This window comes from Vanacampus margaritifer, chromosome 2 (genome assembly GCF_051991255.1).
Source record: "Vanacampus margaritifer isolate UIUO_Vmar chromosome 2, RoL_Vmar_1.0, whole genome shotgun sequence".
Taxonomy (NCBI): domain Eukaryota; kingdom Metazoa; phylum Chordata; class Actinopteri; order Syngnathiformes; family Syngnathidae; genus Vanacampus; species Vanacampus margaritifer.
This window is the reverse complement of record NC_135433.1, coordinates 8,134,171-8,151,670: the sequence shown is the minus strand read 5'-3', so window position 1 is coordinate 8,151,670 and position 17,500 is coordinate 8,134,171. Positions and strand designations below refer to the sequence as shown.

Below are 17,500 nucleotides of genomic sequence, written 5' to 3'. Positions count from 1 at the left end.
TCTATTAATGTTACATCTTGATTTTTTTTTTTATTCCATCCTCTGGCTCATGTGTTTAACATTCATTCTGTTTTATTATTTGTCAGAAAATCTGACATATAGTAAAACATCATGAATCTGACTTTGATTTTATTTAATGAAAAATGACTGAGTGAATGTTGTTGTTGTTCTTCTTATTATTATTATTATTAATAATTTATTGTTAAATAAATCAAAATTAATTACCACCAAAAAAACGAACAGAACAAAAGTACCGAAAATGTGTATTGTTCAGTACCGGTATCGATACCCCAGCACCGACAATTGGAACCAAAACAGTTCAAATGCGAAAGGTACCCATCCCTACTTCAATGCAGCACATGCTGTTTTTTCAACATCCATCCACGGTCCGATAAATGTATTTTTTTCGCAAACTGTTTTTTTTTTTTTTGACGCCATAAAATCTTACAACAACAATAATATAACTCGCCATCCCTTACCCCCCACCCCGATTTGATATTAACAACCCAAATTTTGGTCCTAGTCCTTCTCGCCTTTTTCACCCCGACCCGTTTTGCCCGACAGATATGACCCACCTGTCTCTCCATGACCACGATGGATCCAGTGGGGGCGCCTCAGACCAGGACACCCTCCCCCCTCTGCCTCACCCCGGGGCAGCTCCCTGGCCTATGCCTCTGCCCTACCAGTTCCCGATCCCTCACCCCTATGATCTGCCGCAGCCCTTCCACGGTGGGCCAGCTGCTGGCAGTGCCGGAAGCCAGCACAGCGGTGAGTGCAGAAACAGAATTGATGGATAAAACGGATTATCGAATTTGAAGGCTGATAAAACTGACATCTCATTGAGCGGCGAATGCTTGCGAATTTGGAGTTTTCGTCAGGATTTGTAAGATATTCACAGACCGTTTTTTACGTGTTGCAAAGAAATTCGGAACATGTTCAGACAATTTTTCGCTGTCTGCGAAGATCTTTTGAAACCTTTTACAAACTCTGACAAAAATCCTACATTAGCTACATTCGCATGCAATTGTCACTCAGTGAGGGCAATTTTCATTTGTGTATTTATTTAAATTTCCACTTTACTTTATAAAATATGATGCTGACACTGGGAACTCCCTACACTTTTTTTTTTTATTAAAGAATTTATGTTGAATTTTTGGAAAACATTATCTATAGGAGAAAACTTTAGATAGTCTTTTACTTGCATTTTTAAATTGATTTATTTAATTTAACATGGTGATAACAATGTTTTAATCATTTTTAAACAAAGCTGTTTATTCTTTATATATTTAAAATTAAAAGAAAAACCTTCAGTGTTGAAAATTTTAAATGTTTTAACAGACATGCTTAATGGCATTTCAACAAAGTTTTTTATTTTATTTTATTTTGACAATAATATTTTCTCTTTTACTGCAAATGTATATCGGCTTGAAATATTGGTTATCGGCCTTTTTGACTACTAAGAATCAGTATTGATATCGGCCCTGAAAAAAAAGCATATCACTAAAACTGTGCAATTTTTTGTTTTGTTATTGTTAAATCCTTCCACTATTATCTTTTTAAGGGTACAATTAAACTGTTTGTCAGTTATAGTTTGTAGTACATTTACAGTTTCAACTTTAAGTGCAGGCAATTATAAACTCCTTTCGCTGGGCGTCAATTACGCACGTTTTACAAACGCTCCACTGCATAAAGTACAACTTGTATAACACCAGTGGGACGTCTACTCTTTGAATCCACAAATTGGAGCATGTTTACGTTTAACCTGCTCAAAGGCCTAAAAGAACATAGCCTGCCTCTGTCAGGAGTAAACACATTTCCTCCGACCAACATCTCCAAAGACCCCCGCCGTCCACCAACTCGGAGGGGTGGAAAGTCAGACATTGTGGTTGCAGCAGTTTGCTCAAATAACAGCAGTATTTATTTATTGAGCTTTGCGTTAGGGATTTTCAAGTTAAAGGTTACGGTAATGGTGTAAAATATTTTGAAATGATTTATCTTGGTCTCATTTTTTCATTTCACAAAAATGTGGCATTTCAACAGGGGGGTGTAGACTTTTTATATCCACTGTCTTCTAGTGAGTGCATTCTATGACGTGCAGTTTTTGTGTTAAAGTCATTAAAGAGACATTAAGTCTTGTATAAAAATGAGTGTCCTTTGTGCAGTCATAAAACGAAACCATGTAATCTGTTAAAAACTAGGTCAGATCTGTGGGGCTTACTTTTTTACTGGCACCCTGACGTGAGCGAGCAGCTCATGTTTGTGACTCAGATGGAGTCAATGATTTACGCGCGGCTAATAGTCACTGCCTGCTCTCCTCTGTCCACAGAAAGCAGCGGCTCAAACTGCAGCAAAAACGAGGGGCGGAAATCTGGCGGCAGCGGGAGCGAACCCGAGATCAGGAGCCACCGAGCTCCCAGCGAGCGCTCGGCGGCTCCCCCTAGCGAGCGAAGCGTCCGCAGCTCGGCGAGCCACCGCAGCGCCAACTCCCATTCGTTAGCCTACGGGCAAGGCCTGGTCTACGGCCCCCCCGGCTTGCCCCCGCAGCCGCCTCATCTGCCTACGTCCGCCCCCGGCGCCCCCCCGGGCAGGGAGCTGGCCTCGGCCCCTCCCGAGCTCACCGCCTCGCGCCAGTCCCTGCGAATGTCAGTGGGCAACGCCGGCGAGTTCTTTGTCGACGTGATGTGACTCGGGTTCCAGGGCGGGCGAATGAAAGCGTAGCAGATTGGGGCCGCCTCGTGTCCCGGGACGACGGAGGCGAAGGTTGCGGCAGCTGCATTCCGAGGCCTCCAATTCCTAAAAGCATGGATGCAACCAGTTCTGTTGTGTGTGCTGTGAGAAAAAATGTTCCCGCCTCTTTTGTGCTTCTCTTCTTAGTAGTTGTGGCCATACTTTCTTCAGTGAAGAAACACCCCCCCCCCTTTTTTTTTTTTTTTTTTTACTCAAGATGGAACCAAAGCGCCTGTCAGTTTCCGCCTCTTAGTGGGGAAGAGTTAGTGACAAAGACAAAGAGAGGGAGGGAAACGGTGGAAACAGACAGATGGGGGGGATGACTCAGCGCTTTTCGACGTGGATGTTTTTCATTCTGTTTTCTCTTTGCTCTTCCCTCCTGCCTGTCTTCCTTATCTCAACATTCTTTGTCCCCCCCCCCTCCCGTGTCCAGGTCAGAAATGAGCGGAGGGAAAAAAGGCCTCGAAGCCTCCTTCACTAACAAAACAGAGCGGAAGTCGGATTGAACACTAACTGTTAACTTGTTCAGACTTAAATGTTTGCTTGACTTATGAGAGAGAAAATAACACGAGAATCTCAGTTCTTCTTACTGTCAGAATGTTTTCTCATATATGTAGTTGATCACAGCCAGTTTTATTTTACCATGCGAAACATGAGCCGCGAGTTCAAGTCATTTGTACACTACATCGCTTAACCCAAGCATTTTTAGTTTGTCTTGTTGCAATGTATAGTGATAAAAAAAAAAAATCTTGCCATGTCTTTCACACTACTCTTTTATCAAGGAAATGCCTTTTTATTTATAAATATAGTTTTATGACTTAACTTTATGACTCTGTGTTGTTTGTATATGCGTGTGTGTTTGCAGACCAGATTTACAGCAAGTATATGTTCAATGAAAATTTTACCAGAATATTTAAAAACAAATAGTTATAACTGTTGTTTACCACAAAGGAAGCCTGTGTACCCCTAGTGGTACTCCTATCACACTTTGAAATTTACAGTAGTGAGAGTGATTATTTCTGTAGAATAGAAGAAAATCAGCACATAATTATTCATGTATATTTCCACAAGTCTCCAAGGGAAGTTGAGTTATCTTGCATGAATGACATATAATACATTTCACTGTTATACAAGCATAAAAAAAAAATGAATTTGGGGCATATAAATCCCAGTTGGGACAGTGAACCTCCCTATACAGTATTGTTTTAACATTTGAGACAATTTGATAATATAATTTGGGATATCATTGTAACATTTTGGAAATAATTCCAAGTATTTAAATCGGAACATTTGAATCGAGTAAGGTGTGGAATTTAAGAACACGTAAATGTCAAATAGGCCTATCTCTTAATTTCGGTTAATTGTGGGAAAAAAATAGGAACTTTAGCAATGATTCCCAAAATGTTAGGAATAATATGAATATTTTGAATTTGGGATTATTTGAATGGGTGAATAAATGTGAAAGAGTAAAAATAGGTAAGTATCATTTGTGAAAATTCTGAGGTGTGGTGTGGGAATGAGGATGATGCTCAATGATACTTGAAGCAGTCAAGAAATGTGGAATGAGGTGGTAAATATACGGGGATGTAAAATATATCTAAAATTTGGGTAACTATCCTAAGAAGTGTGACATTTGGGAGAGGTAAAAGGTGGAATTGAAATTGTTCCAAAGATGCCCTGAACTAGTGAATTTTAAATTGGAATTGTTTGAATCGGAAATGCGAATATACATTATCTCATATAATTTATCTAAAATATCTTAATTTGGTAACTTTATCATTAGAAATTTTGGATACTTGACCCCCCTTCTCTTTTTTTTTTTCTTGGAATGTCGGGAAATGGTTCCCAAGATGTCCTGAATTTGGTAGATCTTTTTTTAATTGTTTGTCTCGGTTAACTATATAGAAAGAGTACAAAGGTAAAAACAGTAATAATATAAATCAAGAATTTTGTATTGTAACGTTGACCGGGCACAGTTTGCATCTTATCGTGGTCAGGCCTGGGTGCGGTTGTACTCGTCGCAGCAGCCGCGCCTTTTCCTGCCTCGGCCGAACGGCTGTGCGGGTCAGCTGACATATCTGTGCTCCACAAGGAAGGAACCAACTAGCGGCTGTGTGTACCGGGAACCAACCACTTCAAGCCAGAAGCGGAGGCCGAGTGGGTGGGCTGATTGGTGGCGTCCGTGAAAGAACGAGGGTGAGTTCACCACAGTCTGGATGTCGACGTGCCTGTCGAAGGAAATGAGTGACTTTTGTCGTGAAATTTGTGGATACCTGGTGAAACAGTTCTTTCCCGGGTCGTGCTAATGTTAGCAATGTTAGCTCGCTCTCTGCTAGCAAGTGGCAAGCTAGCAGAGAGTGACGAGGGTGGAAAGGAACTGCAGAGGTTTTCTCATTTCAAACTAAAAGTATATACTTATAGTGGAGCGCACAGTAGTCATCAGCCAATAAGCGTTGATTGGTATGATGTATTGTGATAGTTTATATTTTAATGAGTAATGCGATAATATGCATGAGTCTTGAAAGACCGGCGTCCTTGTCACGGTTTTATTTTCTCAGAACCGGAAATGGCTTCACAGTAGGTGTCTACCTTGACCGCTGTCCTAAGCTAAATTAGCTAGCTAAGACTCTCATTCTCGGGCTTTTCTCATCCATCACTTTGATCTAAGATGAAGGTCAGGCCTACATTCGATTATTAACCCGATGCATTTCCCCCCCTCAAATGTTCCGAATACAGCTGTGATTGCATAGTCGGCGTGGAAACGAGGACCGATATGAATAATCTATAAACGTAAGGAAATGGGCCGAATAAGCAGACATCTTGACTTGGGCCGATATGGGCACCACTGAAGTCGACTCGTGACATGGTCATCGCAGTCTTCTTCAGTCACGACGCTGCAGTGGTCCCAAAGGGAAATATTTTAAAATTCGGGGGGAGAGTATAGTGATGTCGTGTTGCTCGTCGAACCGCTGCGTTTTATTTGAACGGCTTCTGTTCTGCGGGAATTCCAAGCATGTCCTTCATCTTTGCTTTTCCAGAATTTTCAATCAGGGTTTAAGATGCAACCAGCACAATGCACAACATAGCATATAATGAAAATGTAGTTTTCCTGTTGGTCGGTGTTTGTTGTTGTTGTTGTGAATGTGTATTTTAGTTGATTTTATTCCATGGTCTGCAAGTCTAATCGTAACCAATGTCTATTCGAAGTCACAATCTATTTGGTGTCACCGTGCTCTACACAGTTTACTGCTAATCTGGTGTTAATCTTACCGAGAAAATAAACAAGGTGTCACTGAGGTGAGTTAGGTCATCATTCATGTACCACAAATAAAACGTTTGTTTAACTAGCCTCAATTGTGTTTATGCATTTATGTGCTATGCATATTAATAATGATTATTTGAATAATCGATTAGCCTATTTAATATTTTTTGATTAATTGTGGGAAATTAATATGTATTCCTTTTATTTAAAAAAAAATATTACTTCAATTTTACATTGGAAAAAAACACGGATAAATTGATTATATTTCATTTACTGGTTTGGTCCATAGCATGATAGAAATTCTGTTTTACCTTGATGAAGCACCAATATAATCATTTTGATTTCACAAAGGACTCCAGAAATCTGAGATTATTTACTGTTGAGACTGATTTGGGCAAATTTAAATTAATCATGGTTGCTAAATGTTTAATTGTTGATCAAGATAGTTGTACTCAATTAAAATTTTTAATTGATTACTTGTTTTTTAAACAACAACAATTAGGTTACACTAGCCAATAGTTTTAGCAATGATTTGTCTATCTACTTAAAACAATTCAATGCACTAATAATGGCACTCTTCCTCATGACATTTGTTTCATTATTGTCTTAATTTCATAGAGCCCACTAGTACAACAAATGGAGGAGTGCACTAGTAGAATGACTTTCTTCCTAGTGACGTTTTTTTCTGCTACTATCTGACAGAAAGACTCCGGAGCACTAGTAGGACAACTATAGCACATTAGTAGAATGAATGCGATTTCAAATAAAAATAATTACTGCATTTACTCTTCTTCACACAATACAGACCCACAGGATTATTTTGTAGGATAATTTTATAAAAATAATCTGGTGTTTATGGTTCTTGGTAGGGAAGGGGCAAAATCGAGAAAAGGAAAAAAAAAAAAACAGCCCGATTACCTTTTTGTGTGTAGCTGGCCATTTGAGTTGTTTTACCAGTACACAGACATCTTGCAGTCTATTTGACGAGCAGGAAGTGTGTGTGTGTGCGGGCAACGGAACAAACGTCCCTCTGTAATGATGGTCACTAACACGAGCTTTCACTTCTTTATCACCCCCCCCCCCAAACCCTCCTCCACTCCTTCCGCCCTTCCCCTTCCTTCCTCTCTCCATTGCTTGTCCGTGTGTCCTCAGGCAGAGTTTGGTTTCATCATGGCCTGTCGGGTGTAAGAAGCAGCCATAATGATCGGAGGATTGTTCATTTACAACCACAAGGGGGAGGTCCTCATCTCTCGGGTCTACCGAGATGATATAGGGTAAGTCTTGTCGCTTGGGATTCGGTCAAGTCGGTCCCAAGTAGGCGCCTTGTACCTTTTTTTTATTTTATTGTCCGCGTCATCCATCCAGCGCAGACACACTTGGTTTTCCTTGCTCACAAACAGCGCATCATTTGGTCCCACTTTACTGCTGCAAAAATGATCTCATTTAAACATCATGATCAACACCACGTGTCTGTGTACATCATGCACAAAAATGTGTCTTGTGCATTTTTGCGACCTTTCATCCTCTTTTCCTCTCTATCGCCATTTTCCTCCATCTGTCCATATTGGCCCATGTAGGAATAGGTAAGAGAAAGCTCATAACTAACAAGCATGCACCCCCCACCCCCCCTCCCATCTTTTCCCTCTCATGACCACAGCCTAAACTTGCATGCCAGTGGATTTCACCATAAACATTCTTTAAGCATGAGTCATCTACTATGAAACAAATCCAAGCAGACTGATGGAAAGGAGCCAGGCAAACTAGACGTAGAAAAGCGCTACCAGTTCATTAGCATGGAGTCTGCGCATGGGATGTGATGCATCGTTGGAGGCCACGTTTTGCCCTTTTTGTTCATATAGAAATGGAGAATTAAAAGTAAGATCAAGTTCACATTCAGGTGTATCCCTTTTCATTTGTTGCCGCAGTGAAGTCAACAGTAATTTCACACGTATTTGCAGTTTACTGTTCGTACATTTGGCTTCCTTTTTTTTTTCTGTGGAATGTATCCCCAGGTAACCTATTTGCATTTTGTTTATACTCTTTTGGCAATATCCACCAAAGCCCCCTCTATAATCGGTGTCAAGGAAGTAAATGTACATAATAAAGATAATTAAAAAGTCTACATACCCTTGTTCAAATGTCAAGCCAGAGAGCAAGATAAGTCAATTTAATTTTTGGACTGTCTCATGATTCGATTTGATTCAGAATCGATTTTTGATTCAATTTTTTCTTTTTTGCATTCATGATGTTTTGAATTGTAAGGAAAGTGCCTTTTTTGACAAAAACGATGTGTGGGCCACAACTGCTATTCTGTAGTTGCCTATAAAATTTATAGCTTTTATAGTGATAAATAATTCTATTTTGGAACATTTTATATTGATTCTGAATCATAGCAAATGAGAATCTCAATTCTACGACGCCGTATTAGGGCCACGTATAAATATATTTTTTTAGAGGGCGGGGGCAATAGTCCGAGAAAAAAAATCGCAAATTTACAAGGTTTTTTTTCTCTCGCAAATTTACGAATTTATATAGTGGCAGATTTGTGAGAGTACTACTCGACTACTCGCACTGTTTGTGCCAATACTTTTCGGTCAGGTTTCCAAATAAGGAGATAGTAATTGCTTTAGCATAGATTAACCATATCATGTTAAGCATTCGCTCTTGTGTACCGTTGTGTACGGCCACTGGCCAGCAAAAAAGACGCCTCGCTTTGAGAAGGTCCACACCCGGACGATCAAGCATTTAAGTTAATTTGTTAAAATGTATATTTACTTGTACATTTATGTGTCCAGAATTATTATTCACACATTCATCCAATTTGATATTTTTTTTGTACAAGTATCTAAATTGATGTGTCGAATCTGCTGCTCTCTGTCATTCACTTGCATTTAGCTATGGTATGCTAGCATCTGATTGGTTAGTGTTAGTCAGCTGATAGGGGATCAGGAAGTGTTGTCGCTCTGGCTGCGGTGAATGACGAGTAAAGTTTTAATTTAAGGATGAATCCGTCTCCATCCTGCCTTTTCATTTTATAAACAGTGTCCCATTAACCACCAACGAATCCTCACATTAGACTATAGCTACACTACGTGTATTTCTCCTAAATTTCTGAGTTTTTTTCTCACAAATTTGCCACTTTATAAAATTTCTCAGAATATTGCCCCCGCCCTCTAAAAAAATATATTTATACGTGGCCCTAATACGCCGTCGTACAATTCTTATGCGAATCGATTTTTTTTTTGTTGCCACACCTCTACTACTCATTCCAATTATTTTTTTTAAATTACTGCAGAGATAAAAAAAAAGAAAAGAAAAGGCAAATGCGTAAAAAATGCACAGAAGAGTTTTTATTAACAATAATTAATAATGATAATAATTAAATGCAAATAATCAATTCAAGAAAATTATTAATCAGAAAATGAACAAATAAAAAGACGATCACTTTTTCAAAGTGCAAATAAATTATAAATAACACAAATTAAAGAATACCTCATACAAAAATTGCCACAATGGCAACATTTTTGGCTGTCTGAGGTAAAAAAAAAAGTGAGATAGTTAACAGTAAACAATCAGAACAATATTTTGAGATAGTGAGTTAGAAATCAGTGTTTGTGGTATATTTACAGTTTATACTATTAACATAGTCAGTAAACCTTTTTAGGGATGGGCATAAAATGAATTTTGTTGTTTGGCGATTTGCGGCAGGGCTCGAGGCCAATCTGCACATCCTACTTGTTCTGAATTAACTCTTTGACTGCCAGACGTTTTCAGAAAAGGGATGCCGTGGGTGCCAGCCCATTTAAGCATTTTTGACTGATCTTTCAAGGTCCACAGAAAATGTTGTGTTTGGACTATGGAAACACACATACTACCAAATGAAAGATTGGACTCTCATCTTTCATCAGAAAAAAAAAAGTTTGTTTCTACCTTATTCCGTTTTTCAGTAATCAACAATAGAAAATGGTTAGTTTCACCTCTGTTTTGAAACAAACGTTTTTTAACGTCTTTGGCACTCCTCCCTAGGATTTTACTAAACGTTATTTAACGTTTTTGGCAGTCAAAGAGCTAACTTTACACTTTGGATCATCTGATGGCGACAAACGTGCTTTTGAGATCTTATGTCCCTTCAACATTTTTATTGGTCCCCTTTTACTTTGGCACTTTTTCTGAGCAGCCCCAATGCTTGTGTCAGGAAATGTAGTTTTTCCCCATCCTTTTCCCCTGGCAGGCGCAACGCAGTGGACGCGTTCCGCGTGAACGTGATCCACGCACGGCAGCAGGTCCGCTCGCCGGTGACCAACATCGCCCGCACCAGCTTCTTCCACGTGAAGCGCTCCAACATCTGGCTGGCGGCCGTCACCAAGCAGAACGTCAACGCCGCCATGGTCTTCGAGTTCCTCTACAAGATGTGCGACGTCATGACGGCCTACTTTGGCAAGATCAGCGAGGAGAACATCAAGAACAACTTTGTGCTCATCTACGAGCTGCTCGACGGTAAGAAGGCCGTTACAATTTGTCGCCCCCCCCCTCCTCCCCCCTTATCATAGTTCTCACCCGTAGTCCTATTTTGTGTTTGCTCACGCAGAGATTCTGGACTTTGGCTACCCTCAGAACTCAGAAACTGGAGCGCTGAAGACCTTCATCACTCAGCAGGGCATTAAGGGACAGGTCAGTGTCCTCCGTGAACTTTTAACATGTTCTCATTGGTCAATGGATCTTGGGGAGATAAACTGGATAGTTGGCGCTAAAGCCGTATTATATTATAGGTGAGTTTTTCAGTTGATTGATTGGGTCTTTAAAAAAAAAAAAAAAAACTTCAACGAAAGCCAAACTGAATAATTTTTGAATAGAGCTTCTAATAATGATATCACTGTGTCAAATCCTTTCAATTATTCAATCAATTCATTTTATTTTGCATTCAAATGTATTACCAAAGCATTTTTCTCCTAATTACTGCTTAACCAGTGGTTTATGTTTATTTCATACTCCGTATTCATATATTGATTTTAAAAAAGGGGAAGATTGATGTTGTTCTATGTTACAAGTTCAGTCATTGTTTTCCAAGGTACAAACAGATGTTTGCAAAAGTCGTATTTTGATTAAACACAGAAGATAATCAGTCGTCTTTATGAAGGACGACAGAAATCAGCAAACAATTACTGTTGATATGCTGAAATCACAGGATTTGGACAATTTTAAATAAAAAAAAATGGCTCCAGCCGATTACTTGATTATTAACTCATTCACCCCCAGCCATTTTCACTGAAGCAACCCCCGTCGCTCCCGGCTGTTTTACTGGATTTTGACAGATTTTGCAAAGTCCGCAGAATATTCTGTTCTATTGCTATGAAAACATGGACCCTACCAAAAGAAAGATTAGAGACTCTTCTTTTGTCAGGAAAAAAAAAGTATATTTGTATCGGTTTCCGTTTTGAAACAATTAGACATTACATTAGACAGCATTAGAATAATTCAAATTATAATTCATCATTATTCACTAACCTGTTGAAAAGAGCTTGTTGCAACATGGTCCTGGCTGATCTCTTATACTCTGCTGCCACCTGCTGGCCGTTTTTTTGTAATAACTACCATTGCTTTAAGCAACCTCTTCAGGCCAGAAGCTATGCTGTAGCATAAAAAACATAAAACAACGTATAAATGCGTTTTTGGGAGTAAATGGCAAAGTATTTACAAAAACGTATTTATAAGTTTTTGGGTTTGAATGAATTGAAATAGTCGATTAATTTGATAATTGATTACTTGTCAATTTAATTGATTAATTTTGCCAGCTCTAAATGCAGCGTGTTGAGTTACAGTCATTAAGTGTAATGCTTTTAAATCAGAATGAATAGTCTTTTTCTGTTTGCTAAGTGTTTATCAAGTGTGATTTAAAGAACATTCTTTTTATTTTTCCACATAAATTCGACATGTGCTGTGGATTACCGCTTCCTGCTTCAGCACCAGGTAATAAACACCTAATATACTTTGCACTCCGCACCTCGCCAGCTGTTGCACACGAGCACCTGCTCTCATTTCCATCTCGCTTTTTTGCGAGCCCGCCGCCTTTGTCGGTTTCTGACGGGCTTTCTGCTGCTGCCTCCAGACAAAAGAGGAGCAGTCTCAAATCACCAGCCAGGTGACGGGTCAGATCGGCTGGCGTCGCGAGGGCATCAAATATCGCCGCAATGAACTCTTCCTGGACGTGTTGGAGAGCGTCAACCTGCTGATGTCACCGCAAGGTTTGTTTGATTGGATTAGTCGAACGCGCATATCGAATCGATGTTTGTAATTCAGGAAAATAGAGACCGCCGTTAACCCTTGTATTGCTAGCCGCTTTAAAAAAAATGAGAACATCTTGAGTGGCGACCAGTTTGGAGCGTTCTGACTCACAATATATTGTGTGTAAACACAGACACTACCAAATGAAAGATTACACTCTTTCATTAGATTTTTTTAGTAATCAGAAGTCGAACATTGGTTGGTTCCCCCAAATTAAGATTTAGGAGCACTTTATTTTTAAATTGTATTTTATTTACAACAGTTGATATTGAGTCAATCATTTTTGATTTAATGACACCTATTTATAAAATACCGCCAACAGTGAAAATGTGCTTTTGATGGCAAAATAAAGTATTTGCAATGAATCACCAGTGTAGCAATTTTACATTTGACAAACTATTTGCACACTATTTTCACACTTTGTACTTGTAATTCCAAAGATCTGCCATGTTCATTGGTTTCTTAATTCCATTGAGACACAGTGATCTCATCCAAAAGAGACCCAATGCTGCCACCTATTGGCCATAGTTAAGTTTTGTTTTTTTTGTTTTTAAACTTTACTAGCTTAATAATCAAACAGAGCTGTCCCAAGATTTTTCTCCGCTGATTCACGTTAAAAAAAATATTTAAAAAAAGACGTAGTTGACAGCAAATCCCGTCATTGGCATTTCTCGTTACGGTTGTCAATGGTGCTCAAAGAGTTTTAAAATGTGGACTTGGCAAAAATAATGTTTTTTAGTTTGCAGTGGCCTTAATACATCGTACTATATAATATTTTTGATTACTTTATTTACTCTTTCACCAGAGAGAAAACATTTTTTCTACCTTTTTTAGTTCTTAACAAGAATCGGCAGTCGAACATGATTGGTTTCACCACAATCACCAGTTTCTGATTAAAGAGCTGAAAAAATGCTTTTTGTATATATATATATAAAAAAAAAAAAAGGGTCACTTATGGCAGTTATGAGTACAAGGTCAACAACACAAGTACAAGTCAATCTTAAACATTTCTTGACAATAATATGTAATACATGACCTCACTATTTGAAACATGATATTCTGATTAATATTATTATTATTATTATTAATATTTGTGGAAAATGAGCTCCAGCCGTTTTTATCCATTTCAAGTGGCGGCCATTTTGTCACTTGCTGTCAACTGAAGATGACATCACGCTTGCCCAGGACTCAAGAAACGACCAATCCCAGCTCGCCTGTTTTCTGAAGCTGCGCCGTGATTGGTTGCTACCTGAGACCTAAACAGTAATGATGTCATCTTCAGTCGACAGCAAGTGGCAAAATGGCCGCCTTCTGATATAGATAAAAATGGCTGTATTTTGCTGCTTAGCTCATGTTCCACTAACGCAATATTAACCAGAGTATCCTATTTAGACTAGTGGCGCTGCATAGAACATATTAACTCTTTCACTGCCAGACGTTTCCAGAAACGGGTTGTCGCCAGTGCGAGCCGATTTAAGCATTTTGAGTGATCTTTCAAGGTCCACAGAAAATGTTATGTTTGGACTATGGAAACACACATACTACCAAATGAAAGATTGGACTCTCATCTTTCATCAGAATTTTTTTTTTGTTTCTACCTTATTCCGTTCTTCAGTAATCAACAATAGAAAATGGTTACTTTCACCGAAATGCTCTGTTTTGAAACAAAAAACGGAGAAAAAGAGCTTTTTGTGAAACGATGTTATTTCATGCACTCTAGTGAATTGTACACTTCTTTTTGTCCATGAATGATGCCACAAACACCTAAATAGTGCTTTACTTCTGTAAAACGCTTTCACCAACAATGAAAAAGTGTTTTCAGATTGCAAAATACGTTTATTTCCATCGTCGATGATGACCATCGTCGTCATCAATGTACTCTTTTAGCGTTGGTCGATGCCTTTCGTCTCGTAAGTGTAGAGCTGCTTACAAACGCTCGCCATTGCCCGTTCCCTCCTCCATCTAGCTCCATCTAACGTCTTCTACTGCCGCGTCAATGCTTCCCAACCACGGAGTCACCACCCTCATCTTCATCATCGATGATGATCATCGTCGTCAACAATGTGCTCTTTTAGCGTTGGTCGATGCTTTTGGTCTTTGAAAAAAACGGCTCGGGCGTGAGCTCCTCGCGACCGGCCGCCATTTTTCCTTTGTTTTCCATTCTGATCTCCTGCTCGACGCTCTAGCTCCGCCTCTACTGACGCCCACCCGATCTTGTCAAAAGAGAGTCATCGCTGCTCTCTAGGGGCCAAAAATAGTCATTGGGCACAACAGACCGGCTGGAAACTTTCACCACAGCTCCGGAAGCCTTGCCCGCACCAGTTTCCAAAAAAAAAAATTGGATGACGTCTTTAGACGTCATTGGCAGCGCTCCGTAGGTTTTTACTTGACGTCTTTAAACGTCAGTGGCAGTGAAAGAGTTAATTATCAAGAATTTTGAGGGGGTTGACTTTTGACCTTTAAGTTCATGTTTACTCAAAACAAGAAGTACTCAAGGCCATCCAACTGCATTGTTGTTGAGGTATGTGTGAATTTGTCCAGGCCAGGTCCTGAGCGCCCACGTGTCCGGCCGAGTGGTGATGAAGAGCTACCTGAGCGGAATGCCAGAGTGCAAATTCGGCATGAACGACAAGATCGTCATCGACAAGCAGGGCAAAGGCGGAGGGTCCGACGATGCTGGGAAGAGGTGAGCAATGCAGGAAGTTGCATTTGCTTTTCAACAAACTGACAAAAAAACAAAACAAAGAAGAACTGCCCTGTGTATGTTTGTGTGTGTTGTGTTGTTGAGTCTTTAACAAGACAAAATGTTCTATTTATTTGGATTCTTTCCCTCCCCCTTTCTTTTCTTTTCTTTGGGTTGCATCGCTTCTCTCTGTCCCTGTCTTTCTTTTCTATGTGCTGTACGTCAGTGATTTAGGGGGAGGAAGGTACTGTACTGACATGAGTCCTCACTAACACGCATAAACAAAACACACACAACACCATATCGTTGGCTCCTGACGTATTTGGACAGTGAGGGGACATTTTTATGATTTTGTCTTTTACATAAAAATGGAAGAACTGTATAAGACAAGTCAATAATGATTTATTGGTAAAAGTACATTTTAAATGGAAGGGGACATTTAATGGAACAAAACAAATACAATAGTTGGAACAGCATTGGGTTTTGATGGAAGTACTGATTAGCATTTGCTAACAGGGTTAGCTTCTGATATGCCGTTTTTGTGGGACTTTTTTAAAATTATTTTTAAATAAAGCCTCAGGGTTACAGTCCACATGCAACCCACATAGCGCTTCCCCTAGTTGTCATGGTAACACCCAGCAGTAAAATGGGGCAGTGATGGCGCACGTGCATCTGCATGAACAGGCTCAGTTAATCTAACTGAAAAATAACGATCAGGGAGAAATGCATTTTAATATCAAAATAAGCATTACCCTTAAACATTGATTTATAGATGAGATTTTTTGGGGGAAATAATAATCAATTAATCATACTGTACATCTTTGACGCCGAGGTACTACTTTCCTATTGAGGCAGGGCTGAACAATTTTGAAACAATCTTAAGTGTGATTTTTTAAATTATTTTTTTCATTTCAATATTGCAATTGGAATTTAATATGCAATCATATTTTCAAGGTCCTTCACATATGTGTGTGTGTGTATGTATGTATATGTGTGTGTGTATATATATGTATATATATATATATATATATTAATTTATTTATATATATGTGTATATATATATATATATATATATATATATATTAATTTATTTATATAAATTTATTTATTATATATATTATATTATATATTAATTTATTTATATATATATATTATATATATTTTTTTCAAACATGCAATATCTATTACAATTAAACAATATCAGATTTAACAGAGCACGTTTATGTAAGCACTAAATACTGTATATAAAATACATATTATATGAAAAATAAAGCCTACCAATTGACAAAAATATATCAATTTATTTTTCTTTCTTTTTTTTTAATCAAATTGCATTCTTCCCCATTGCAATGAATTTTTCACCGTATTTCAAAATCCATGAAAGCAACCCATGTCGTGGTGTATAAACGCAAAATCATAAATGTCCAAATAATTACAGACCTTACTCTACATCTCATACATGCATCTCATGCACTGATGCCTCTCTCACGAACCAATTCAACACACCCTATCAACACCTCCGCTGCCTGGTGTTTGTTTCCTCCTTGTTTGAACATTTGGTTTGTCTTTGAGCCCCACCAACCTCCCTGCTCGACCTTTAACCTTCCACACAAACACCTAACAGGCTCCGTGGTTCAAAACCATTAACATCTTACCATCATTGATGTCTTGAAGCCAGCAGTGGTCTTTGTGCGTGTGCGTGACTTCACAATAGGCAGTGTAGTGTTTGTTTGCCGTAGCGCCAGAGCTAGCTGTTCCGTAGGCACGCGCGCGCGTGTGCACGCTGACGCCGTTGTGTGTCTGGCAGCGGGAAGCAGTCCATCGCCATCGACGACTGCACCTTCCACCAGTGCGTGCGCCTCAGCAAGTTCGACTCGGAGCGCAGCATCAGCTTCATCCCGCCCGATGGCGAGTATGAGCTCATGAGGTCAGTCGAGACTTTGCGTTGTCATTGAAATGTGGCTAAAAGATAAACAACACTTTGACGAGGAATTTATATAGGAATATTAATAGATTTCAAAGTTGTCCTTATGATGATTGATGGTTGACGTGACTCGCCGTCTACCGCCGACAGGTACCGCACCACTAAGGATATCATCCTGCCCTTCCGCGTCATCCCTCTGGTGCGAGAGGTGGGCCGCACTAAGCTGGAGGTGAAGGTGGTCATCAAGTCCAACTTCAAACCGTCGCTTTTGGCTCAGAAGATCGAGGTGAGAATTCAGACATGCAGCTGAGAACGTTGCCGGCTAGGTTGAATGACACTACTTTATTTGCGTAGCACATTTCATACACAAGGCAACTCCCAACTTATGCGAACAAACGTGCAATCGAGAGAGCGCGTCACCCTCCTCCGTGCCGTGCCCTTTAGGGACGTTACAAGGCTTACCTTGCTTTCTTTATATGCGTTTCACATTGCTCGGCAGAGAGCCTGCCGCCATTCTACGCATGGAATGTGTTGCAACGTAAATAACAATGGCGGCGTACGTCCAAATAAAGTTTCTACAAAGTGTATTAAACTGCAAATGATTTTTGAAAAACGAATCTCA

At 39.4% G+C, this 17,500-nt stretch overlaps 2 protein-coding genes across 2 annotated transcripts in view; both read left to right on the top strand.

Moving 5' to 3' along the window:
* The window catches only part of LOC144043757 (segment polarity protein dishevelled homolog DVL-3-like), a 21,600-nt gene extending 18,051 nt beyond the window's left edge, over positions 1-3,549 (top strand). The window contains exons 14-15 of the mRNA XM_077557718.1: positions 565-768; positions 2,327-3,549. Of these exons, the coding sequence (XP_077413844.1) occupies positions 565-768; positions 2,327-2,685 (563 nt within the window). The 3' untranslated portion in view covers positions 2,686-3,549. The remainder of the gene's footprint in view (positions 1-564; positions 769-2,326) is intronic.
* Positions 3,550-4,725: 1,176 nt separating this feature from the next.
* The window catches only part of LOC144043523 (AP-2 complex subunit mu-A-like), a 17,678-nt gene continuing 4,903 nt past the window's right edge, over positions 4,726-17,500 (top strand). Inside the window, exons 1-10 of the mRNA XM_077557241.1 lie at positions 4,726-4,923; positions 7,142-7,263; positions 10,221-10,486; positions 10,578-10,660; positions 11,951-11,956; positions 12,096-12,231; positions 14,813-14,957; positions 15,181-15,198; positions 16,762-16,881; positions 17,029-17,164. Coding sequence (XP_077413367.1) covers positions 7,190-7,263; positions 10,221-10,486; positions 10,578-10,660; positions 11,951-11,956; positions 12,096-12,231; positions 14,813-14,957; positions 15,181-15,198; positions 16,762-16,881; positions 17,029-17,164 — 984 coding nt within the window. The 5' untranslated portion in view covers positions 4,726-4,923; positions 7,142-7,189. The remainder of the gene's footprint in view (positions 4,924-7,141; positions 7,264-10,220; positions 10,487-10,577; positions 10,661-11,950; positions 11,957-12,095; positions 12,232-14,812; positions 14,958-15,180; positions 15,199-16,761; positions 16,882-17,028; positions 17,165-17,500) is intronic.